At 39.7% G+C, this 27,712-nt stretch overlaps 1 protein-coding gene across 1 annotated transcript; it reads right to left on the bottom strand.

Moving 5' to 3' along the window:
• Positions 1-1,195: 1,195 nt before the first annotated feature.
• On the bottom strand, positions 1,196-18,363 carry ndfip2 (Nedd4 family interacting protein 2). Its single transcript, XM_085347092.1, has 8 exons — positions 18,120-18,363; positions 11,589-11,823; positions 11,264-11,394; positions 9,713-9,800; positions 9,277-9,401; positions 7,212-7,278; positions 7,023-7,128; positions 1,196-4,582 (listed from the first exon to the last, which is right to left on the bottom strand). Exons 1-7 carry the CDS (start codon positions 18,144-18,146, stop codon positions 7,025-7,027), a joined length of 777 nt encoding a protein of 258 aa, XP_085203218.1. The 5' UTR covers positions 18,147-18,363; the 3' UTR covers positions 1,196-4,582; positions 7,023-7,024.
• Positions 18,364-27,712: the final 9,349 nt, after the last annotated feature.

Here is a 27,712-nt window from a genome sequence, read left to right as displayed (position 1 = left end):
ACTAAAATAAAAATAGGGGGGAAAAAACATGTTTCTTTCCAAGAAAGCACAAACATCATTGTAAAATTCAATTTCTAACTTGTTGCATTTTGATGACAAGAGCTAAAAAAAATTAAAAAAATCCAGAGGCAGTGATATATGAAGGGTTTTTTTAGTTTTCATTTTTATGGGCATGAGGTTTAAATTATGTTAATAGGAACTTAGCTGCAGACATAAAAAAGGCAGTTGAGGTTCTCTCCTGATGGGACGCGTTGACCTACATAAACTATAAATCTTTGGCTCCATCTAGTGGAGTTGGTGAAAACATTCATTTATTTTTAACCTTTGCTTTCAGCTTTAGAGATAATGAAAAATTGAATACATCTGTAACTTAAAATTGGTATTCCAAGCTACATGAAAATGAACTTGAATGTATTAATACATGAATGTATTAATAGATATATGTAGGTGTATTATATAACAACTGTTTGAATGTCATTATTTGAAGAAAGACTTCAACCTGCAATCCCATTCAGCGTTAGAGAGGATTAAAATCCCCTCCAGGTTTAATACCTCAGCTTTTCTGGCACTTTTTACTTCCTAATATTAATTTGTGTCATTTCAGGATTTTTTTAAATATATTTTAGATTGTGTTACAACTTTAGGCATCTATTCATGATCCCTTCATTGGCTTTAACTTTAGATTTGCATCGCCCTTTATTGTGAGACGTTGCTCGGTAGCTTGCAATCATTATCCTGATGAAAGGTGCGAATCGTGCTTCACCTTTGGACCGGTGACCTCAAATGATCTTCAAGCAACCTTCTTGATTTGTAAAGCTGAATCAGCACCTGTGGGTGTTTTCACTTTCTGTGTGCGACTCATCTTGAGCAGATATCCTGTGTCAGCTTTCATTCTGGGTAAAGCTTTGTGTGGTGATAAGCAATAAAGATGATACACAGGCTTTACCTGGCAGATTAGCTCTCAGATTTTTATAATTTACTTGGGAAAGCTTTATCCCTGTGACGCCAGAACCAGGAAATTATACCAAAGAAGTCAGCGGGAGAAAAACAAAATGACGCTGATGATGTCGAGATCACAGAAACTCAAGTATCTGACAGGACAGTAGCATGTTAACCCCGTAACCTGTAAGTGGAACAGTGTAAGTAATACTGCCAAATGAGTTTAAGCAGACGCCAACATAAAATGTAAGTGGCAGACTTTTGAACTTTATTCTTATTTTTGAAACACATTATTTATTTGTCATCATTATTCCAGTTATAATAAATGCATAACAACCGCTTCAGAACATGTTACTTGGACATATTTTGGACAAGAGAAACAGTGTGGCTGCCGCCTCGTTTTTCCCCTCCTCATTTATATACAAAGAGAAATATTTTGCACTAGATTAATCCTAACATTACCCACTCATTTGGGAGGGAAAATCATGCAGCAGAGCATCAATTCACCAAAAGATCAGAATATTGCTGAAAGAGGCTTTAGTGGGATATGATGAGAGTCGAAAAGATAATAAAAAAAGTTTGGCAATTCTCAAGCTGTCACAGTTTAGGCTAAAAGCGATGAGACACACACACACACACACACACACAAATATTATTTTCAAAAATAAAAAGTGCAAAAGGCAAATTCTCCACTTGGGATGATTTAAGAATTCAATGATGGCTGAAGAAAACCTTTTTCTAAACCCAGATCCAGTTTTGCAGATTCATAAATCATACTGTACAGAAGTTCTTCAAAGTGCAAATATTCTGAATTGGCATAATCTGGTATATACACTTCTCTTTTCTTAATGACAAAAATAATAATTAATTAAACAAAACAAAAAAAAAGTTTATTTTTCTTTGTCCAGTCAGGCTCCATATTCAAGACGCAACAGCGTGTCCCCAGACTTCATCGCCGTCATCGCACTCACTGGAAGTCACAACGTCAGCTAACATTGATTTATTAAAAAAAAAAAAAAAAAAAAAAGGAGTCACATCACTGAAAGCTTCTCACGCCATGAAAAGAAAGAGGAAGAAATCCTAAATGTAATCAGAAAAGCTGAAACCTCAGAGAGATCCGTGTGTTGGCTTTTGTCCGAGTCATGCAGGTCATGCAGAACCAGCTTGTCCAATAACAGCCATTTCACTCCCTGATGTCACAACTGGATCTCAGTCTCTGATTAAACTACTCAACTACGTCTACTTCATTATCACAGGACCTTAAAGCCACAATAATCGTAGGTCATTACAATTGAGTAAATTGCATAAGACTCGTGTATTTCAAGGAGTTTCTCCTCGAGCCTGGCATGTCGCTGCCCTCTATGTAAAAATGCTTATTATCGTTTTAAACTTCAACAGCACCAAAGCAGGAGATGCATACGAGGCCCACTTTAGGGTCACTTTCTACTGATCTGACCGTAGCAGCCTGAAAACAAACTTTTCCCACCGAGCTCTCGTTGGTTAGTGCCTCTGTAGAAAACAGACACTGTTTTGAAAATGAAAAGGCAGCCGTTTCACTGCCGACCGAGATGAGGTGAACTTGTGCTGTGAAATAGTGAGGGTTGGGTTTTTTTGTTTAACCCAAAAATAATAAATTAATTAATTAATGAAAGCTTTTCATTTTTCTTTGATTCAAAAATGTTACCAAAAAAAAAAAAAAAAAGGCTGATTAATGATTGTTATTGAAGGGAAAGGAGATTAAAAAAAAAAAATCAATTCAGGAAATCTGCTGGTGCAAATGTTTCCATCGTTTCTAAGGGAAAGTCGCTGCAATGAAAAACAAGATAAACAAGAAGCTTTTATTCGAGTAATATCAGATGCACCGATATCAGCAGGTAACCCGTATCGGCTGATATTGGCTTTACTGACTGATACCAGGAATATCAGCAGATATTCAGTCGGTCACATGACTCAACCATGGAAAACTTCAAAGTTTTTCTGTTTTTGTTTTTTAAACAAGGAAGCTCTGTTTATGACACAGAACACAGAGGGAAACAGTAAAAGTAGAAACAGCATCAGTATGACTCGTCAATTTATTTATTTTTTAAAAACAACCACTTTTTTTGCATTTTAAATTTGCTTTTGTTCTCATTCCTTTCCCCCTTCACTGTTTTATAGTTGAATTATTTAGGTTTTCATACTGTAATTAATTGGTGGATAATGCATAAATATCTGTGGCTGTCATTCCTGATATCAGTCAATAGAGCCAATATTAGCCAATGCTAAGTTTCTGCCAGCACATGTTATCTGATATCGTTTTAAGAAAAGCTTCTGGTTTGTCATTAAAGGTTTCAAGCTCTTCATCACACATCCAATGTGACATCATCAGTAAATATTTGCCAGTGACTGATATCAGTCCAGAGTGCCGTTATTGCTGATGCTAATTTTTGGCACCTGTATTATCTTAAATTATTATAATAGAAGATTCCAGTTTGCAATTTCAAACACCTTCCATTGGCTCAGAGCCCCAACTTAACCGACTGAAAAAAAGGGGGGGAAAAGTTATATTATTTATTATATTTTGAGCCAATTCTAGCTAAGCAGAGCTTCGGTGTTCGGTTCTGAGTGCCCTTATAATGGAAACTGTTGCATAAATTTGATTTGAAGAAAATCTGAGATGACGAAAAAGGACTGGCGCTGTCAAACTGCTACACCAGCGTTAAATTAAGACTTCATTATAACACCCTAAGCTTAAATAATACGGCAAAACTAGTGCTTAGTTCAAGCTCAAGAGAAGTTCATGAAACAATCATCAGGGAATTTTTAAACACACCGCTAGTATTATTTTAATGTTTTTGTTAAATAATTAATGTATTTCATGCTACTTTTAACTACATTATTTTTAACATTAATGTGCCATGAATTCTATTCATTTTATAATAAAACCATATAAAGTAAACAGTGGTGTGTTTTAAAATTCCACGAGTAACTAAAAGGTCTGTCAGTTTGAATCCTTAATTCCTGTTTGTTTCAAGTGAGACAAACAAGGCTGTTGGAGGGGAAATCTGAATATCAAAGTCTCATAATGGGTTTTCACCTCCTACACGGTTTCTATTTTAAAATTCCAAATGTTACTTTATAGTCATGAAGGTTTTGTGATTCAGCTTTAAGCTGTTAACACTGCTGTCACCGCATGGCATCACATAAGCTAGCTTAGAACTGCCAAAGCTATTTTTATGTACATCCTACACTGTTTTGTTGTGCTTTGTGAATAAATGTTAACTCTTAAATTCGCCTCAGGCCAGGTTTGTGTGACACATGAGCTGGTCTGGTGTTTCCGTCACATGATCCAAGAGAAGACAGTGTGAAAAGCTTTGAATCAAAGGAAAATGAAGTGGGGGGGGGGGGGGGGGGGGGGGGGGGCAAAAAGGGCCAGGGATGAGACGTGATCATCAAAGTCGGATTTTTCAGCTCAGCTCTGAAGCAGCTGCTTCAGAGCTGAGCTGTGTTTTACTTTTAATGAAACTGGTAACTCTTTCTCCCTACATCTTTTCCTCCATTCCTTCCCCATCTCCTCTCTTCACTGCAAGGCTCTTTAGTCAGGTCATTCAAGGGGGAGGGAAGGACGTTCACATTGGAATGGAGCGGTGACGGCACGGAGAACCTGGAGGGAATGAATTCCACACATTAGGGGCGAACAGTGACAGTTATTAAACATGAGAACATATCTGATCTGCAACTTCCTGTCTGTAAGTGCATCAGTACCACCTTTAAACTGCACATCCGTCCTGATGACCTTTATCTGGACACTATGTTTCTCACACACTGTACAAACTGGCACTGTCCACTGTCAGGTGGACACTGTAAACATTTCTACACTAAACATGAGTCGTGAAGCTTCAGCATTCACGACCTTGAACAAAGAACCTCAGGGCTCGTGTGACTATGACTTCCGCTGACTAAATTGTGACACTTCCAAAGATAAGAGATGTTGTGACGTTGGCTCTAGATTTCAGCACATGGTGTAAAATGATCACTGAAACTCACTGTGGCGTGGTGCAGTAACCCTGTACTGGTCCCGTGTAGAGCCTGTGCTTTACTCCAAGTTGTCTACACGCTGCAGCTGTTTACTGTTTAGGCGGTGCCAAACATATATGGACCAACCAGTTTGTGGGCTACTCTTACTTGTGTTGTTGTTGGCCCTTGAACCAGCCACAGAGCAGACAGAGGTTCTAACATAACCGGCTGAAGTGAACCCAGGAACACACAGAAGTGTCCACTGTTCAGCACACTTTTCAATCTATCAGCAGGAGCTGTGTGCTGCTGGCTTTTTGGAGAATGGTGCGTTTTTCTGTTTTTAAATGACGATCATCTGTAATTACATCATGAAAGGATTACCATGAATGGGGCTGTGTCTAATTTTAGAACTGACAAAGATCACCTGAGCTGAAGATAATAGCTATGTGCTGCTTTAAGCTGCGTTTAACTTGGAAAGCAACTCTCCTGTCTCGTTCTCTTCCAGGTACAGATCCTCTGTACAGGTGCAGCTGCTCACCAGGCTTTAATTCTGCAAAGTGGCCAGTAGACTGTGTGCACGTTAGCATATGCTACTTCCGGTGCGGAAACTCCTGTGGGGAGCTTTGTTTCCGGTGTCCTATTCGCGCCTTGTTTACGGTCCAAAACAAGTTAAGCAAATGAATGAATCAAGCGGCGATTTACATTTCAATAGATGTCTTGGGCATATACCCAATATATCTGTAAATGATGTTCATCGACTTGTCGATATTTTTTCCCCCGCGCCTCAGAGCAAAAGAGAAAAGGGATTCAAATGTTATATTTCTCAGTATCTGTAAACAGCGGTCCCTTGTTTATCGCGGGTGTTATGTTCTAAAAAAATAACCTGTGATAGGTGAAATCAAGTAGCCAATTTTATTTTTTGACGATGCAAAACGTTTCGTGGACATCGTGGACATAACGTACTGCACTTCAGAGTCACACTGCTAGCGATCGATGCAGCGATTCTGTACTGTACAGGAGAGACGGCACGGAGGAGATCGTCTGCAGCGATCAGGACACAATGTGATGTAAAAAAATAAAATAAAATAAACATGCAAACTTGCACTAAAAAATCTGCGAAACAGCGAGGTGAAAGGTGAACCGCGTTATAGCGAGGGACCACTGTAATTGTGAAGGTAAGTCACAACATACCCTTCGTAAATACTAATGCATAGAAAACGTTACCAGCAATCGTTCATTTTTTGTGTGGCTTTTTTTCACAGTTTGTTAACATGCTGTGTAGGTGTGTACTTGACTAGCTGATATCGACATAACAGGGAAACATCTGGTTTGACTATTCTTCACCTGTAGTTTGAATGCTGAACATTTGCCTGTTTAAATCATAATAACTGTCACTATACAGAGATGTGCTTCTGAATGTGGACGATGTGTCTTCTGCTGCAGTAATGCAGTTCTGCTTGTGTTGAGTGATGTAAACAACTGATCGATCTAAACTCTTTAAACGTCAAAATTGATCATTAGATTTTTTATGACACAACAGTGGCGAGTGTTCCCACCTTCTGCTCTTTGTAACTTAACGCGATCTTTCCGTTTTCGAGTTTTGGAGATGATTTTGGAGTATATCTTCGTAGTAGCGATTGACCGCAAAGTAAAGCTACCGGAAATGTACAACCCCACATCTGGTCTCAAACCAGGAAGTTAGCATTTTCTCATGCACAGGGTCTATCAGCAGCAGCGAGGTGCTGAGACACATGTCACCAGTCTTGGCTGGGTTATTCGTTCACTCAGTTCCCACAGCTCCCACAGCTCACAGCCACAGGGGAAAAAAAACTCTGCATGTAGGTCGACCAACAGTTCCGCTGACATGCCATGTCTTTACCACAGCCACCTGTCAGCTCTGCGCCTACCACATTCACGAACGAGACCCTGAAAGACTCTAGTCCTGACTTCATCTCATCAAACCTCCCCAGTTTAAGCTGGAGCTGTAAACCAAACACCTAGAAAACAAATGCAGATCTGAATACTTCACATACTGAAAAACTCTGATCCAGTTGAACAGAGCCAGCTCAATACAAAGATTTTGATACCTTTAGTAGAGGAAGAAGAGGCGTGTTCTATGAGATGTGGCCATGTTCTCTGACATATTGCGAACTTTTAGATAGTTCACAAAACCTCTGAAGAACAGCAGGAGACCTGTGGGAGAGAGAATCATGAAGTCACTCTGACACGGAGGCTTTTTGGCTTTTAGGGACGATTACTGACTGCAGCGCACTCACCGAGCAGCAGGAAGATCCACCACAGCCAGTACTGACCGTTGAAGTAGCCAGTGAAGTAGTCTGAGAACTGGACACACACAGGAAGAGAGAGTTTGGCTTTAGTGTTATCAGAAGGAAACAATTGCTGTGTCTAATTTGCTCTTTATACAAAGTGACGCTCTCTCATAAAGTCCATTAAAAAATACAAATCCCACATCGATGAAGCCTGACCAGCAGTCATGTGCTCTCACACTATAGATTAAAAAAAAAAAAAAACAGTTATATGAGGACCGGGGATGGTATGAAATCTGCTTACTTTGACTAGTGCATGAATGAAAATATTGCTAAATGTGTTGTGTGGAAAATGACAGCTGTGTATAAACAGGGCAATCTCTGAAAACAGAAATATGACATTTAAAAAAAAAAAAAAAAAGTCAAACCTCAAGGTCACCCTAACACACACACACACACACACACACACACACGGGTAAGGGCATGAGTGTGCAGACATTAACACAGGATGCAGTTAGCATTGTTTTTAAGTGTGTTTAATGTCCCCCTGTGAGTTCTTCCGCAGCAGCAGCTGCAGTTCTATCAGACGCCCAAATCAGACTCGCTCTCGATATCTCAACCTACAACAATGAGACAGGAAGCACGGGCGTCGCAGGTCCTGAGCTTACTCTGAACAGCTCTCAGGGCTCTGCTGGCCTCTTGGCCACGTCATTCCTGGGGGAGGTTTTTTAATCCCAGTGAGACTTTTGACCTTCACAAATGAAAAGATATAATAATAGCAACAACACTCTGCAAACTTCAAAGACATGTGCAAAGGAAATGAAACATCACAAATACCACCACCAGCTTGAGAGCTTTTCAGCTGCAGCTCCCAACTGATATAATAATGCTCCTTCTACTGCGAGCACAATTAAACTCTCGCCTGTAGACCACATTAGACTTAGTCTTTGTCAACCCAACTGATGAAACTTCCAAACAACAAAGAATATTACAGATTTATGTCAATCTTTCGCGTTTCAAAGCCAGAACACCAGAATGACTGAGGATGCAGATCAGCAGGTCGTCTGCTCAGTAGCACGAGCTGATTGTTTGCCAGAGGCTGGTAATGGTATGAACACTGTATGAGCCTCTGCAGTAGTAGTTGTGCACAGAGGAGCAGAGCGTATGACATTGCCATTTTCCCCCCATTACCTACCAACCTTGTGTTTAACATAAAAGGGCTATGAACTCTGGGTAACACCCTTAGACAAACTATGCGGGAATGGTGATTTGGAGAGAGTGCGTAAAGGACTCAGAGTGTCTGACAGAGAAACCTCATTTAGTTCACGGCTTGGCAGCAGTACGGTCCAAAGCCCTCAAGGTCAAAGTCTTTGGGTCTACAACACTGAGACTCGTCCCCAAAAAGCTAATCCTGTAGCACTGCTCAGAGGTTCACGTGGTTGTATAGGAATTTCTTTTATTTATGTATTGATCACATTATTTTATTGTATAATGCCTTAGCGCCACTAGATTTTAACATGTCTCACACTCATACAGTTAGACAGATGGTGGGGGTCTGGTAAGGAAGTTGGGGGAAGCAGACAAGTCCACAGGAAGAATCTTTTCTCTCTTTGAGGACTCTGGGAGGTAGCAAGGGAGTGTGAACCTTAAGGTGTGAAACAGCTGTGTACTGCCTTTTGTTCCTGGAGAAGGTATTTAACTGAGAGCCATGCTAGGCTCAGTGAGACTCTGCTGACCGTCTGCCCCACGATCATGCAGGCTCTCCACCAAGCTTGGTTTTCTGTTCTTTGTTTGTGATTAAAGAATGTTAGCTACCGCTCACCGCTTGTCTGCCGGCTTTATTTAATGGAAAACATCCACAACATGGTGTAGCTGTAGGAGAATAATATTCAAATGTTCAGTAATGGCTGCATTCTCATTCACTTAGATATAAGTTTTAAAAAAACAAACAAACTGCACAGATTCTTTCCAAGATTGCTGTTGAGTTGCTCAACTTTTCGTTAAACCCTGATCCTCGTGTGTAACACTGACCTCCATCGTTCAAACACAACAAACAAACAGTGGAAAAACATACCCTGACAATGAGAATCCACTTGATGAGGGAAAGGCCGAAGCCGCAGATGGCCCCATAGCGCCCCGCAATGGTGTTGGTCAGACAGAACGACAGGCAGAACCCGATCCAGTTGAACAGGAAGGCCACTGAAGGAACATCAGGAAGACTTGTTTTTATTTGGGCATCTAAGTGACTTTCACTTTGAAATCAGCAGTGGATTTTTTTTAAATTAAATGTTAAAAATCTAAAAGTAACAACAGTCTCAGTGGATTTGAGCGTCTCTCTAAATGTTTATCCACTGAATTATGAGTGAGACTCGAGGGTTAATTCATCTGTTATCAGGGAGTCACATGCTGTTTTACGAGTGTGTTGCAATCTGGGCAAAGCAAACAGAGCTGCTACCAGGTCTCTTTACTTTGCACATAAATAAGCAAACAAAAGAAAACACGAGACTCACTAAAAAAGGCCAACATGAAGATCCCGTCGTTACCCACTCGGAGCTGATCGGCGTCACTGAAGTCGTCTCTGGGAGGGAAGTCATCATCCTTACACAGACACACACAGACGTACAAATGTTATATTATTTTAAAAGTCATAATGTATTTTGGAATTAGTAAGTCACCTTAACAATAACCTTTAAAGTGCTGATATAACGTGCTCAGAGCATAAATTCAAGTTAACTGAAATGCAGTTTTACTTGTTCTGAATGGGAAGACTCAGAGCTGGTAGAAATAAAGCCTTTCAGCATTTACTTTGGTCCGGAGTGTCACAAGCGTGGGGTAGTCAAGACAAAAATTTTCTGGCATGCTTTGAGGTAGGGGTGGGCGATATAAACGATATACGATAGAAACGATATAAATTTGGCCAACGATAGAGATTTTGACTATACCGCTCTATCGCGACAGCGCATGTTGATGATGTCATCAAGCTGCGCCTGTTTTGGTCGAAAGCATCGCAGTGGCTACAACCATTATCATCTGCAAATTATGCCGACAGTCATAGCAAAGAGATGAAGCACTTGTGAAATATGGGGAAAGCCAAAAACTGCGCTTCCTCCACTTCCGTAACATTGATTCATTAATGTTGAATTCTCTCGCATCTGTTCTATTCCCATGTTGTTACACTATATTAATAACCAACCTCATATTGTGGATGAATAATCTCAGTTGTTCTCCTGACTGAAGTTTGGCCCGTGTATAGCATCTTGCTATGCGACTGCATTTGTCCCTGACCACCAGAATCCCTCACGTTAACTTTTAATAAGTGGAAAAAAGTTGGGGTTCATCCTCCAGCTTCACTGTGCTAATGTTATGCTAACATACATGGTACAACATTATATACCAGGTAGTCCAACTTCAGTAACCCTGCAAACGCCACTGCTGTTTAGTTTTCTGTCTTCATTTATGTCGGAAGTGGTAGCAGAGCTGTACGTTTTAATTTGTTTCAAAATCTCTCAGTCAGAACATGGTATGTCATGTTTTTAACTCTTTAACTCTCAGTGTTCGTTTGACTTTGGGACCTGAAGAAGACGGCGCTTTGGACCCAGATTACGCCGCGAAGCTCCTCACTACGGCAGCCGTAATGCTCTGACAATCCATCAAGCAGTGCGGCTTACCAAAGTTGTACTAAAACATTTTTTAACAGATTTCTGCACGCAGAAATCAGTTCGAAGTCAGTAAGCACAACCAGAATTCATACATAAGGCGCACTCTCGATTTTTGAGAAAATTAAAGGATTTTAAGTGTGCCTTATAGTGTGGAAAATACGTTATACAGAAGAAAAGAATATATCACGATATATATCGTTACCGCACGTGCTTCAGATTATATCGCGCTTCAGATTATATCGCGATATGAATTTTAGGCCATATCGCCCAGCCCTACTTTGAGGTGAACCACACCCAGACCAAAGACCAGTAACCACAAGAATGTTTCAGTGGAAGAACTTTAACCCAAGAATAATAAGAGGGGATCTGAGAGGGCGACCGTGTGTGAGCAGGGCTCCTTACCCGTGGCATCACCTCCACTGCTGAGGCAGCCATGGCAGCTGCTTTGGCCTTCTCTGCTTCATCGTATGTGGGCAATGAGGTGGCAACGCTGTAGGGTGGAGGCACAGGGAAGTCACCTCGGAAACTAGTCTCTGTTGAGAGAGAGGAGGAAAAAAGTAAGAAAAGGACAGAAAGCACGCAGGATCAAAGCGGAGCTGTGCACTTCCTATAACGCTCTGAGACCGTCCTGGAAACTAAAGTGACTCAAAGCTACAAACACTCCAAATAGTCACCACAGAGCTGCAATCAGACCAAACTCTGTGTGCAATTAAAGTCAAATTAGTACCAGGTGGTGCTGCAGCATTTGCTCCCAAGTCGATGGAAGCGTATGGAGGTGGTGCCGTGTCCACTGCCTCCCCCTGAGTCCTCACGCCCGACGCTTCCCCTGCCGCGGGGACTGGGGTCGGGCTCACCTGAGTCTGACTCTGGTCCTGGCCGGATGTGCCGGGCTGGGCTGTGGCAGAAGTGCACGGCTGTGGCTCGCTGGCGCCGGCCTCCGAAGAGTCGTCCTCATTGTGCAACTGAATATAACAAGAAGCAGATCAACAGCCAAAACCAATGCTGCTGCTCAAGGGGAATGCACACATGCACACACTCTCGTCCTACATCTCTGAAAGACTTGAGAAGAAAGCACCAGAGTGTTGGCAGTTTCAAAGTCTGAAAACTCCAATTCTTCTGACTGCATAAAAACAGCTGCCAGTCGACTGAAATAACAAACCAGAAAGCAAAAGATTTCAATATTTTCATTCATGTATATGTATGTGTATATATATATATGAATCAAAAAAATATATATAAATCAAACTCTGGTTTCGCTCTCAAAGGGAGGCCCAAAGTTGGGAAGCTATGGCCAGTCTAAACAAAAAACACGCACCTATAGCAATGTACGGACAAGTTAGTTGTTGTATCAGTCAGGTAAACATAAACAAACAATCTGAACATGTATGTTTCAGTCTCATTTTGAGTGCTTTAGGTTGTTTTCAAATATAAGCGTCTGACAGAAGAAGTTGTCAGTGTAACACCAGAGTACTTGTAGAAAAATCAAAGCTCAGCGAGCTGTGAAACAACAGGGGTAAACAAAGTGTAAAAATGACATGTTTTTTGGATTCCGTCTCACTAATAAAGGTGAGGCGGTATGGACTATTTGCTGAAAAGTTGTGGCTAAAGGGGGCAACACTTCAAAGTGGAATTTTTTTTTTTACTTTTTGGTGACCTCAAAAAAGCAGCAAATGCCAGTCCTCCAGAGAAAATGTATGGAGTCAGGATGTTAAATCCGTGCATAGCTACTAGGGCTGAACGATATATCGCATTTGCAATAATATCGCGACATGATCAAGTGCAATTTTCTAACCGCAAAGGCTGCGATTATACTCTGGACATGTCCAAATTCATGGGCTGCATCCTCCTGAGGCCGCATTTGTAGACCGATTACGTCACAGCGACGCGCCGAAGGCTGTCCAAATTACTACCATATCCCAGAATTCATAGCGCGGCCCAGCCAAACTCCAGTTTCCAGCAATGGCGGCCGCTACTAAGTTTTAAAATTACTCATACTAATCTTTCTGGGTCACAAAATAAACTTTTAACATATTTTCAGGCGAGAAAGTAGTTGTGTAAACATCAAATATCTGCTCGGTTTATCAAGATATCCCATATTTGCAAAAGTGCTTCGACGTTTTCAGAGGCGTCTGCTACCCACCAGCTCGACAGCTAGCCGGGAGCTCGAGGGTTACTGATGCGGCCGAGAACGGCACAACTCCCGGCACATCATTTTCAGATCACCGCGGAGTTTCGCTGCTCGGGTTAAACGTAATATATAAGTCACTTAGACAACCTAAAAATGTTATCGTTGGGCTTTTTTCAGTGTTTTGTTTGTTCGTGAGTAAATCGGTTTGGCTGAGATTAAAGTTATTAGATTAGATAAAATAAAACTTTATTAATCCCCCGGGTGGGTTCCTCCTTGGTTTTCACACAGCTGACTAAACGTCAAACAGAAAACTTATTAAACAGAAGTATGAGACAGTCGAGAATTTACACCAGTGTCTGGTTATATTTTAGATAGCAAGAAGCAGACGGCCGAGTTTATTAAACTCCACCGAGACAGCGGTGACGCTAATCAGAACTAGACCGTCCAATTTCACGCCTTTAAATTTTAAAGGCGTGTTTGTGTGTGTGTTTATACAATTGCTATTATGTTTGCACTTTATGTGTAATGTTACTGACTGCAGAGATCAGTAAGATGTGTGTATTTTTTATTTATTAGTTTTATTTATTTAATATTATTTTTTAATTGAATGACTGTCTAGTAGTTCACAGATGTCGAAAAACTGAGTGTGGTAAAGCCACTGATTTTTTTTATGTATATTTCTGCAATCTGCACATTGTACTGACTTTCATTTTAATGTTTACACCAGGGTTCCTTGTCAGCACTTTATGCTCAGATGTTTGTAAGCTAAAAATAAACTATTGTGTATGTTCAAATATACTGTTGTGATTGAAGAAGTTAAATAAAAATGTCAGTCATCAATTCATGCATCACCTCATGTCATCATAACAGAGGTCTGTCTTCCAGGAAAGAACAGTTTAAAATTAATGTAATATAGTATTGGCCATACTATATGATGTATTGCTTGTCTTTGTTTAATAATACAGAAGACAAAGACCTTAAAAAATAATCGCATATCGCATCGCAATATTGGGGCAAAAAATCGCAATTAGATTATTTTCCATAATCGTTCAGCCCTAATAGCTACTAGTTTTCTAACTAAAATGAAAATTTAGAGTAATCAACTAGTGTAAAAGTAAGAAAACACCCAGAGTGTGTGGCTAACATTAGCTCTGATAGCACTACAAATTTAATATTGGGCACATGTGAGTTAGTTCTGACACTGCATACATACAAACAATCCAAAAACAGCTATACTATGCTAACTGTATGTTCCATCTTGCTTACCACTTCACATTTATGTCTGTTAGCACTGGGAAGCATTGCCAGGGCACCCACACCACTGCTTCGGAACATGATGGGTGCTGACATTAATAATTAGTTATGCCTTTAGCCCTTTCAAAAACACAGATAAAGTTAAATACTGTATTACCCCAGTGAAAGGTGATTACCACTCTATAGGAGACTTTCTTAGTGGTGGCAGGTTCCATTATTCTTGCTTAGTTCTAATTCCTTAGCTAAGCATTACAGACTAATCCTTGGTCTTTACCCTTTGGCATCTGTCAGAGCTGTACTCAATGAAAGCTAACACAATCTGAACCCTAAAGAAATGAACTGCTACAGTATGTAGAAGCTTAAGAAATGTTCAATTACAGTGATATCCTTAGCCTGCATGTAAGGAGGAGTAAAATGAGTAAGAGCAGTACGGTTTGCCCTAAACAGAATGTTTGACACAGCAAGCACAGATACATAAAGCCACATCAATATGTCAACAGAGGAAGGTTTCTGGAAAAGTGATCTACATGTAATAAGTTAATGACAGACCACGCGACATCTGAGAGGGTCATCTACAAGCCTAAGCAGATTTTTTTTGTCAGGTCTTAGAGCCAAACACCTTCTGAAATTACAGATGATGGTTACAGTATAACCGAGAGGGAATCACCTCCGCCCCTCTGTTCCAAAAGGGCATCCATTAGAAAGTTCAATCTAGTCAGCTCCTGGCCAAAGGCATAAGATTGTAGTTTTAGAATTAAGTAAACTACATGTAACTTTAAGGACAGTGCTACGTGACCCAGGATTGGCAGGATAACCTGACAGACTCATTGTGCGTCAGAATGCTGATAACCCAAAGAATAACAAAAGCTGTCTCAAGGTGGTTAAGCAAGTTTAGCTTGTTTAAAGTCCAAGAACAAATTCCCCAAGAGCACAGTAAAGTGCCTGTAATCAAAGAGGCAGAACCACAGGAAAAACACTGATCTAAGTTGAGCTGACAACTTTCACAATAATCCTCAGTTCTTGATTTTCATCATCAATATAATTATTGTAATAGCAATAGTTTGGGTGGATCACTATACCGCTGTTCTACAGGACCGTGTTTATATTAAAAACAGCAGAGCAATCGAAGGGTCCAATATATTTCCACTGGTCACTTTGCACGTCAGTGGTGACGTCACCACAGTTCTGTATCTTTTATACCAGCGATAATATAAGAGAAGTGAAAACCAAGAAGTGAAGAAATTGCAGGCTTTTTTTTTTTTAAAAGATTTTCCTCAGAAAGACAAACTTGCAACATTTCTCTGTATATGCTTCTGTACTGATAGATCATTTAAATGGTGGTAAAAATCACCACAATGGTCAACTCGTGTCTTCAACCTGCAAACAAACTCAAGAAGCACATCACCCGCCTGAAACAACACCATGCACCAGCAGATTTAATGATAGTTTTGTTGTATGGTGCCATTCACTAGGGTGAGAGCCCAAAACTCCCATGGCCCACTAATGTTTAGGTCCAATCCTCTTGTTGAACCTTCATAATGTGTAAATGGAACTGCAATTTGCCAAAAGTCAGTTGGAACCTCATTTGTCACATATGAATATTAGGTGGGACAGCCATGCAAAAAACAAAGAAAGCAACTTAAATTGAACTCAACATACAAAAGTATGATGTTGAAGACTAAGCTTACAAAAAGTACAATTATTGATGAGATTATGATCTGTGTGATTGACACAATCAATGAATTTAATTTTAAATGATCACAATCGTCAGTAAACAGTTACAGTGATACCTTTAGTTGGGTGAATTGGTATGCTGTTCTGCTGACTTGTGTTGATCTAATAGGCAATAGAACACGCTTGCCTCTAATGTTTGAGCCAGATACATTCACCAAGTTTACAGTTAGCAAGAGCAGATTGATTTGATGTCACTGCAAAGCTTGAGGCAGTTTGGGTTTGACATTCAGCTTCATTACATGTCAGATTTATCAATTAGAAATATTGACTAAGCATGTGCCGATATCAGATTTTTACTTTAGAATTGAAAAGGTTTAAAAAAAAAATTACAAACGCAGCATGTCATGATTTTCACTTCATGATTATTGTACTGGAAAAAAAAATCCTGATTAACAAAATGATTGCTTTATATGTAAAAAGTTGGAAGAAAAAAAAAAAAAGGCGGCAAACTTCAGTTGCATAGCTTGAAGCTATGCAAGTTTTCATTTGAAACTCATTTTGACTCTGCGTCAGCAGGACTGAATTCCACAATTCTGATAATCTGCTTAAAATGATGTTTTTGAAAGGCGAATCTACCATTTGAAACCTTTTCCATGAAGTAATGGTGGTTTTCGAACAGTGGTAAAACACCGCGACAAACAGGGGAAACACCCTTTGTGATAAGTAATGATATCACGCAAGTTGAAAAGCCAGAGGTGACTAACAAACCTAAATAGCTTCTTTAATAAGCACAGTCACAGTGAAATCTGTTGGTTTACCACACCGATAGACTTCTAAAAAACTAAGATCTTGGTCGTCCCAACCGACTTTTGAACCTCCACCAGCGCTGGGTCAGCAAACAAGGCAGGGAAGTGAATGAGCGGCCGACGACTGGCTCAGAATCAAGGACAAAGCATAACTGCACCCCCACGCAAGCACAGGGGATTACATAAGATCTTAACAACATAGCCACAAGCCTCCTCATGTGTCCAAATACACCCGAACCTCACAGCAGCAGTGCCCCATACCTGTAGTATTATTTAGAAAGGAAACAGAGCAAGAGATGACAGTGTAGGCATACTGTGATGAACACTGGGTTTTTATTAGTATATTTTTTGTTTGCTTTCACAAACCACAATATCAGATAACTTATCCGTTTGGCCACATCCAAGCCATCCTTGAGAATCCACTGTATTGTGCTGGAGTTTAAAAAAAAAACAAAAAAAAGAACTTGGTGTGAATCGCTGCTTTGTTCAGGGCTGAAAAGTTAAAAAGGACATTGCTGATTTGCCTTGGCTCATACCGAATATGCTGTGGGATTATCAGCCATAATACCAGAATACAAGGCACAAAGCATACTTTATGTCCCAAGGTTCATAGCTGACTCCAAAGTTTTACCAACACTGCTGTTACAATACATTAACAGAAGGAACAAACTCCACATGCTTAGGCCAGTTCAACCAAAGAAGCCATACTCTGAGGCTGGCATCCATTAATGTTTTTGACTAACAGTAGTAGCATTAGTTTTTCCCTGCATTACTATAGAATTTTATGATTCTGCGAAGACATAATATAAGTCATATTTCTGAACAATTAGTTCGTTAACACTTATTTGTCACCGTCATTCCTTTCTCTTGATTCGTACCAGCCCTTTAAGCTGCGGTTTAAGCCGGAAATACAGCTTTAAAAAAATACAACCAGAGGGAAAAAAGGCCCTCTTACCACATTTAATATGAGCCAGCTACTAAATCCCTATGCTAACCACTTAACTTAGAGCTAAGCTTCTCAGAATTTATGCTGCCAAAAACCGTGTAACTACACCTCTGTTTTAATGTACACATGTAACGACAAGTTAGAGAGTGTATTTTATGTGTGTAGCGCTATTAAAAGCATTTTCACTTAAACGGCCTTCGTGACTACTCTTGGCTGGCCAGCTAACGGAGGTGGCTAATCAAAGGCTGGGTACCATAGCAAAACCAATTTAGGGGAAAAACACAACACTTGTGAAAGTTTGATTTTTTTTACGGCTTTTGTCTGTCCCACATAACGCATTTTAAATAGTCAATACAAACAATAAGCATTAATTTTTTTGGCAAGTGCCTGGTGCCTGTGACGAGTGGCAAGCCGAGCTATCAAACGGTGTTTTGATCAGCTTCCACTCACCACTTGGTATCGGCTCGCTGGGTCCATCTTCGACTAGGTTCAGCTGGCTAAACGAGCCAGCCGGTGAGAACTATCAAAAAAAATAAGACTTGGGTTTACTCCGATGTGTGAGTCACGGGCAAGAGATGTTGATTCCAGACACAACGCTGAAGAACCGGATTCTGAGCGATGAAAGAAATGGCTACAACCTACAATGCATTCACAGAAAAATACCGTTCTGTGTAAAAACCTTCACCCACTTTCAAGCTAGTCTAAAGATGTCACACTTCCGGTTAAATATTTCAAACTAAAATGTATATAATCTGTATTGCGCATTAATGTTATTATTACTATTATCGTTGTTGTATTCATTAATGCATATGTGATCTTCTACTTATCTAATTTACCTTACGTTTACACCTAAGCTTTAAGAGTTATTATTATTATTATTATTGATAACAACCATATATTAGCATTATATTTTCATTGTAAGTATAAAAAAGGTACAATTAATATAATATCAATATCTAATGCACTTGGCTTCTATCCGCGCTTGCTTTCAGCTGAATTGTTAGGCAGTTAATCTGTTAGAAATTCTTGGGAATGTGATATGTTACTGTCTTTTAATATTATTCAGTTCATAACGTTTTAAGATGGCTGTTCTACTGTCTGTTTTACTTTTTCTGTACCATTTCAGATGGCCGTCAACGCTCGCTAGACGCTTTATTTTGAAGGCGACTACCTCTTGTTCCAATTGTCGTTCGACCAATTGACTCCTTCCTCGGTAGCTTGATCTCAGATTTCCAAGGATTGAGAAAGGGTGATGACGCAAATACAAAAATAAATAAATAAATTTGACGAGAGAAACCACTAGGTGGAGCCAAATTCCTCTTTTATCTCTGAACCACAACGACCCATTTCCATCCATAAAAAACACCAAAACTTTAACACCATCCTGTTGCATGACTAAAAGCAAGGTGAACATAAAATAAGATCGTTATTCATTTTCACCAAAAACCCTGGAAACCTTATTGCTGCAGTTTAAGAAGTGAGACCCCTCCTTGTTTAACACAAATAAGCAGGCCCTGAGCTATCAAACACCCTTATCAATAATATAGATATCATCTCTGGTATTGGTATTGCATCGACACTGGAGCAATAGGAGCGATACTTTGTTTCAATCCTCTACGTTTAATACACTGAATTCTGTTAAATAAATTGTTGTTATTGGTGAGTCATCTCATCAATCATGACACACTGGTCTCCCTTACATAGACTACATAAATATCGGTATTGGTATTGGCATTACTGACTCTGTACTTTTGGATCGATACCAAAATTTGCAGTACTGCAAAACACTATCAAACACACGCAGAGAGCAACCTCAGATAGATTTGACCCTCTTTGCTCCAGGCTGGGAGTGCATTTAGACAGCTCACTGTCTAAAAGAAACATTCCTCTATCCCCACCATCAAAAATCATGTTAAAATATATGTGTGTGGATATGAGCAGAGGGGAGGCGGGGTAAACTCTTTACGTCCGTTCTCAAGTTTACTCCGTCATGTGGTCTCGCCTCCCCAGCTAATCCTGGATCAGCATTGGATTGGATCAGTGCATAACAGGCTCTGGTTGATACTTCTATCAATGCAAGTGCTGGAGTTTCAAGGATAAAGCACAAACAGCTTCAGATACTGTTGCAGGGTGACTTAAAAGCAGTAGCTTGGTCTCTCGTAGAAGCCTAACAGACCTGAAGGCATCATTAAAACAGAGCACTGAGGACAATTTGAGTCCAAATCCTCTTTTGATGCATTGTTAATAGATTTTTTTTCCCCTCTCCAAACTGCTGTATGTGCATTTTCCCTCCACACGTATCATTTTTAACCAAAGTGACTGGCTCTGCTGCACTTAACTACACATCACTACATCTGCCCTGATCTGTTGCATTATTACATCATTGCTGGATTTGCCAAAAAAAAAAAAGCAAAAAAAGGTTAAACAGAGCGAACAAAGAAGGCATGGAGGGGTATTGATGAAAGGCTCTTCTTGAATTGAATATTAATCCCATTCACTAAGAAGAGGGATTATTGTAGTACATGTATCAGTTAAGTGACTCATGCTGAGAGAGAAAGAGGATGGAGGGAGTGGGAGAGGTTGGAGAAACTTGTGAAAAAGGAAAAAAAAAAGGAGGGGTGGTGTAGAAGCATCATAGAGGTTTGGGCCCCGTGCAAGGCGATTAGCAGCGTTAAGGATGGAACTTGCAGCAGTGATGGATGAGTTCTTGTCTACACCTTTACTGCAGCAGCAGACCTGCATGAGAGTGAAAAACACTGGAATTCATTCGCCCAGCTCGCTGTTAGAACCCCACTTTTAGAGTCAATAACAGCCCTTCAGGACATCCATCACTGACACACACCCACACCTACCCACACACACACACCACCATCCCCACCGCGGCTGCACAGTTGGGATGTTGTTACTTGGCAACATCATTTCAAGGTAAATAGGTGCTATAAAAAGGTGTTATATAAAGAAACAGTGGGCATCTCTGTCAGATACTGCAGCTTTTCAGCGTGGCAGAGTCCCTCTCATGCCCCTGAAAGCTTTGCTGTTTCACTGGAGGTGAGCACTTTGTTAGATGCTGATAGAATCGTGCATCACAAGGGGAAGACATCTGTTTAGTTTCGCGAGGATACAAGCAGCAATTTAATTGCCAAGCTGCCGTGCATTTGGGGCTGAATTTGCATTTTATGTGTGGAGAAGTGGCAATACAGGAAGGTTTTAATATACTTCCAAATACGATGTATGCACTGTGAGAAGAATTGTTCATAATTCTTGAGCATATTTCATCTGAGGAACACAATGAAAGTTATTTACAGGGTTGTGGGGTGTGTTTGTGTGGGAGGGAATCTAAAAGGCGACTCAAACAACAATTTTAAATTGTGTTATCTAAACTTGCCAAGTAGGAGAGAAGATACATTCCTGTAGGTGTAAAACCACTGTTAAAGCCACAGCTAAAACTCCCAAGGTGCATTTAAGCAAGGACTCTCCATTAAACTTCTGTGTTTTAAAATGTGCAATAGGTTATTAATAAAATAGACATGACAGTGAAAACAAAGATATTCAGACAATTTGGTGGGCTATTTACTAAACTCAGAGGATAGAAACAAAGTATCAGTCCTATCGTGCTACTATCATTCCGATACCAATACCAACGTTGGTATTGATACCATTTGGATTGATTTGCTCATCTTTAGGGCCCACCCAATCATAAATCTTCAATTTAACCAACAAACAAGAGAGAGTGATGTATTTCCTTGAAAATGTGATTCAAAAAACATGAATAACACAGGCTGTTGACTGTAACTTGCTAAGGCCAAATTATAGGCCTTAATTTGTAAAGACTGATGTGTGACCTACCTGCACTTGTATATAAAGTTCAATACAATAGGAGTAAATTTGGGTCACAGTAATGAGTAATATCACAAACTAACCACCTCTTATTACTAGACTGAATTCATTTTTATAGAAATAAATACATTTATAGAAATATGTAACTGCAGATAATTGTAAGTAATTTCAATGTGAATTTCTGTTAATACTGTAGCTCTTCTAGTATTGTGTGCAGTACCTTTGCACCGCTCCACACTTTGGCAATTCACTGCTCTGACATGTGGCGCTAACTTTGAGAATAATGACAGAACAGTTTTGGTTTTGATATAAAGCTTTTTTTTACCTGAATACTCAGAGAGCTGTATACAACTTCCCTCATTCACCCAAGCACCATTTTCTGCACCTAAGTTCCATCTGTCTAATAATCACACTCTGATGCTTACTAGGAGCAACTTGGGATTCAGTATCTTGGTATCCAGACTGGCCCAGGCAGGGGTTGAACCACCAACCTTCGGATTAGTGGATGACCGGCTCTAGAAAGTGAGCCCGGGCTGGTATTTGACTTATTTGACTTACTTTAAAGGTATTGAGGTAATGCTGTTTTAAAATTTCACCACCTGGGGGCAGTGTTTGACCAGAAATTTCTAGTATTTTTTGCCCATTCTGGTTGTAAAACACGTGAGAGTAAGGGGGGTGACGGTGCAGTGGTTAGTGCTCTTGGCTCAGTGTTGCTTCACTGACTGAAAGTACTGAATTTCAACCTCCTAGTGGGCTGGCACCTGAGTTTGTAGAGAATTTTGACTGTAAGAAGCAGAAGAAAATGGTTCGATCTAAGAACTATGAAAAAAAAACAGTTCCGGTCACCCTGTTATTTTCTTTTAGTGGCCCTAATTTTTTTTTACATGCTTCCTGCAGAGACATGAGTAAGTTAATTGAGGATAACAGGGAAGGACTGGCGACCTGTCCCCCTAAACTTGATGACAGCTGAGAAGCCATTGCTCCTACCTGGTATTTGCATGAACTCACCAGTCTAAAAGAAACATGCATTTCTTTGGTGCTGACTGTGGCAATGACCAACATTGTTTATTATTGTCTCCTTACTTCAGACAATGAATCGTAATTACCAATAATTCATACGCTTCCTGCTGTTGTGCCACATGTATAAACGCACACAACTCTTTTGCTGTGGGAGATCCTTAGAGGAAAGACTCCTACAAACAGCTGTAAGCAAACAGCTCATCAGCTCCTCTTCTTTTGTCAAAACCACATTGCACCCCCCCCCCCCCCCCACACACACACACACACACACACACACACTTCTTGGCACCCCTCTGGCTGCCGGTGCCCTGGGTGCTGTCTAGTTGGACTTTGCCAACTGGCCCTGCAAAAACCTGGACACAGCTTGATGCCACTTCAGGCTGGAGCTCAGGTTTTAAAAATACAAAATCTTCCTTTTGGGAATAATGTATTATTATTTTTTATTATTTTTTTGGTCTAATACACTATATCTTTGTTTCTTTCAAGATCCGAAGGAATGTAAATGTTTTATTTAAAATCATTTATTTAGAAGTTTCATAATGGCCAAGAACATTGTCAAGGCTTTGATAAGGGTGGACCGCAGAGACTGAAGCTCTTGTAGTGATAATCATTTATCAACAGGGCGCTTTAGTTGTTGAATACAGCAGCAAACTTATGTATGACCAGGGAATTTAGAACAAAGTAGATTGATTGTTGCATGGAGTCTGAAAGATGGTGACCTTTTATTAGCTAAACATATATATATATATATATAGATAGATACATTTAAGCAGCATTTACACAGTAATAAGCTATTTACTGTAGGTATTTGTTTATTTGTTTATTCATTTAGAGATCAGAGTAATATTAGAATATTAGGATGATAATATTTTAATTTTAGTAGAAATGTAGTCAAAACTTTAACAGTATTATACTGTAAAATATACTTCAACTCTGCAAAATAGCTATTTAATGCTGGCTAATAAACACTGTAAAATGTTATAATGTAGCTTCACTTAAAAAACTGTAAACTCAACTAAAGTCACTGCAACCTCAATGGAAAAGTTATGCTAAGTTTTTTATTTTGAGTGTGTGGTACATACAAAGAATGTGAACCTTACAGTATGTTAGTTTTGCAACATGGTTATATTAAATTTAGGCAGTGTCACTATGAATAAGCTGACTGGACAGGTCTCTTTTATTAGCGCCACCATGTCTAAACCATAGCAGATCCAACTAACATCTTGTAAACCTTCCATTTCCGTCACAAATCATCATGACTGATTTACATTTCAACTAAATTCAAAATCGAAATACAAAACAGCCGAGACAATGGACAAAACAATAATAAAGGAGGATATGAAGGTAAACACTAACAGCATTTGCACTTGACATGGCAGAAGAGTTCTTGAGACACTATTGATTGCAACAAATATCCATGTAATTAAGTAAACTTACACTACTGTAAATTCAGACAAAAACACTAGCATCATTTAGGTAAGGACACCGTAATTGACAGGAAACCTTGTACAGGGTGTACCCTTCCAGCTGAGATAGGCCCTGCAACCCTGAACCGGAAAGCATTTAGAAAAATGGATGGATGGAGGTTGTTTGTGTTTCTAGTGCAACAGACACATTTCTTCCAGTGTGCCTGTAGCTACATTGTTGCTTTTTCGCATGTTCAGCTCACCTGCTGTGCACTGACTGAAAGACCCTCATGGAAATGCTAGCCATTTACTTGACGTGCTATTGAACGCATCTCATTTTTCTCCATAAATAGTACCAAAATTACACAGTTCTCTCTGGGAAGCTTGCAGAAAACGATTAGGAAAATGATTCTGACTACTACAACAACAACAACAGGATATTAAGTGTTTAGTAAACACAATAAATAGAAAATGTTTTGCTCATTGTATAATGACCTGAATTAGTGACGTATAATGTTCAGAAAAAGAGTTCACAAGGCATGTATTTATCTGATACACACTATGTAGATTTATTGAACATGAAAAAATTAAATGCTAAAAAGACATATCTTTAAATATAAACCAACAGTAATTTTAGTATGTATGCCACAGTCAACACAGGCAGAATAAAATGTCTTTTCAATAATAGTAACTGGGAGCTACGAGCAGCTAATTAGTGCAAAATGTGAAAAGAGAGAGCATTAATCACATGTGCACGCCTCTCCCTGTGTCTGCAGATGAGCGTGTGGGCGTATAAATGTGTGTTTGACAAAGAGAGGGGTGGTGGAGTAAATACAGTGTGTGCACTGCAGGTACTTAAAGTGGCCAGCAGAGTGCAGAAGAGACAAAGTTATCGTTCGAGGCGCCAGGTTCAACGTCACCATTATTTTAAAACATGCCATGTCTCAGTCTTTTGTTAATATAAGTCGACTTTATTTTGTAATCCAAATGTGCTTTTTTGTTAAGATGAATAAAAAGATGTTTTGACGGTTTAGAAAGAGTCAAAATTAGCATTATAGTTGTCTCAAAATACAAGGCTTTGTCCAGAAATGTATACACTGCAGCGTTTTTGCAGAGTTTTGCTTTGTCTTTGGAAATTGTTCACAGAAAAGAGCGTGCTGAGTGAATCACTGAGTGGAACAAACTTTAATAAATTCAGTCGGTTGTCGTTTCCTCATGCAGAGAGACTGCAACCAAACCAGGACGATAACAAGGACTTGTTAACCTTTCAGAGATGTATGGTGACATTTAAAAGATACTTTTCAGTCTACACTGATCTTCTCCCTGGCAGCCACCGCTCACTTTGTCCTGATCATAATGAGTCCGAGGAATAGAAGTACTCTTATCACTGTAGGGATGAATTGAAAGAGAGAGAGAGAGAGTGCTGTAGGAAGATTTAAATTATTCCACTGCATCTGGCAGAGATGAATGTGGGCTGGTCATTTTTGGCAGTGTGAGAACTTCCTGTAATGGTTGAAACTGACTGCACTAATTAGGCTTGCTGTGAGAAAACTTCACTTACACTTGAATATTTTGAATAAATGAAGCTGTCTCAACCAAGAGATCAAGTTTTTTTTTTTTATAGCTAAGCAGAAAGTATCCAAACTGCAGGGCTTTAACGTCACAGTTCTGCTGCAGCGTGTTTAAATTGAAATCTCTTAAACACATTAAAATGAATATAATGTATAGACCTAGTCGTTGTGAAGTCATCCTTACCACAGTAATTAAATTAAATTCAGATTTATTTACATATGTTTTATACTAAAAGGTCAAATCTGTTAATGACAAGTTAGCCTCTCAGTAAGAAAAAAAACTGTCTTCACAGACTATTTTACATGAATGGGTCTTAGCATCAGGCTGTATCCAGAAAGACTAGACAGTCCTATTTTTATAAGCTGTGTAGCACGAACTCTTTGGAGCAGCCTTTTACATGTTCTCTTTCAGGCTTATCTATCTGTCTATCTGCCTCTGGGTTGTTTTTGAATAAATTATTGCCCAAACCATATTTTATGTCTGTGTTCAAATCCTCGTGAAACTGAACTATACAAGGTATCATCTTTAATGCTCTCTGCTGATAGGGTTAACTCACAAGCCCTCTTTCTGAAAGTGTAGTAGAAGTGAGTAGCGTATTTCTTGCTATTGCTGGTAGAACTGGAGTAATTGGCAGAGGTTTGTTGGCCTTTGCTAAACTTTACTTAAAAGTCCTTAGATTCAGTTACTGTAGCATGGCTAACTGATTGAGTGATGGAATATTTCTATTGAGATTGACCTAGAAATGATCCACCAGCCAACCACTGGAGAAACTACTGAAACTACTTTTGTCTTTTTACGAAATGCTGGTGGACATTTTAAGCCATTTGCAAGAAAATATACGTTTGGAAGGAGAGCTCTGATGACTTATTGGTCTTCAACAAACTTAATACTACACTGACCCATCACCCCACCTTGAACATATATTGTATGGTGAGACAATAACCTACCTGGGTAGTGTGCTAACTTGGCGATTATATATATATATATATGTAGTGATGAACGTGGACACAAATTCAGTAGCTGGAGTCATTAGGTGTTTTAGGTCTTTCAACTGCAAGTGCTCTGTTTAGCAGCCTTTGACCAGCTGAGGAGAACTGTTCTTTCACATGCCCCAGTAACAGGCTATAGGTTTGCACTGCCACCTCCATCAGCAGCACTCCTCCATCACCCTTTTTTCCTTTTTCTGGCTTCCTCCATCTGCTTCTCTCAGGGCACTGTCAGCTCCATCACAACTACTTGCTTAGACATTTAAGCGATAATAATGAGTCTTCAAGGAATCCAAATTGCTTCCCCAGGTCCACACACATATTCTAAGGCTTGGGCCTTTGCTTGGGGATTTGGGTGTTCTGACAAATCTAATTGTCTGTTTTGGTGGTGGAAGGTACTTGACAATGGTGTGGCTGAAGGACTCTTGATGGATATTACCTTTAGCACATGGCTGCTGCAGCAACAAAAATAGCCTTCCCTCACTGCTTTTGAATAGCTACTAGGATGTGCTCCAGTCTTCCTCTTTCTTAGCAGAAATGGCATTTTTCTTGGTCTTGTCTCAATAGAAGAGATTAGAGTACGTAGACTAGGAGGAACATTATGTACAGAGTGGATGATCAACTTAGTGTAGATGGATACAGCTTTTTTATTACTTTAATATCCATCTCTGATTACCACGTTGTCAACTGTTCAGTTTGCACATAGCAATCCAGCAACCCCTTACAACACACCTGGTCCATAGGGAATTCAGAGCTGAGCTGGAAAAGCTATCATGGACCTCATTAGAGCTTTGCAACAATGCTGGGACTGCACTTGACCCAAAACTTCGTCTGCTCTTCGTTCTACCCTCAACTCAGTGCCAGCCTGAGTGAATGTCAGGTAACTGGACTCCCTGTAACTTCAGCAGATATTTTCACCTCAACACACAAGAGAAGATGACTTTGATAAAACGCCTTAGCTGTTAGCTTAGAAGTTAGTACCAGCAACCTTTATGAGTTCACACAGCGATGCAGTTTTCATCTACTTGGCATATCTAAAAGGAAATCTTAGATTAAGTAACTACAAAATACATATACACATTTTGAAAGATAAATTGTAGTTCATGAAACCATGCTTACTTAGCATGTTGCTAAAATGCAATCTAACCCTGCCCCTAAGACCATGTCCACACTAATACGTTTTCGTTTGAAAACACATCTTTTTCTCTCCGTTTTGGCCTTC

This window comes from Diplotaxodon limnothrissa, linkage group LG23 (genome assembly GCF_057381915.1).
Source record: "Diplotaxodon limnothrissa isolate DT_005_m linkage group LG23, D_limnothrissa_male_GT1.1, whole genome shotgun sequence".
In the NCBI taxonomy this organism is placed as follows: Eukaryota; Metazoa; Chordata; class Actinopteri; order Cichliformes; family Cichlidae; genus Diplotaxodon; species Diplotaxodon limnothrissa.
Note: the sequence above shows the minus strand (reverse complement) of the source record. Positions and strands in the feature narration are given on the sequence as shown.

Coding starts and splice junctions, on each gene's coding strand:
- ndfip2 (XM_085347092.1), bottom strand. CDS start 18,146: ATGGACCCAGCGAGCCGATACCAAGTG. Junction 11,824..18,119: donor CAGCGAGCCGATACCAAGTG/GTGAGTGGAAGC, acceptor TGTTATATTCAG/TTGCACAATGAGGACGACTC. Junction 9,801..11,263: donor CAGTGGAGGTGATGCCACGG/GTAAGGAGCCCT, acceptor TGTCTGTGTAAG/GATGATGACTTCCCTCCCAG.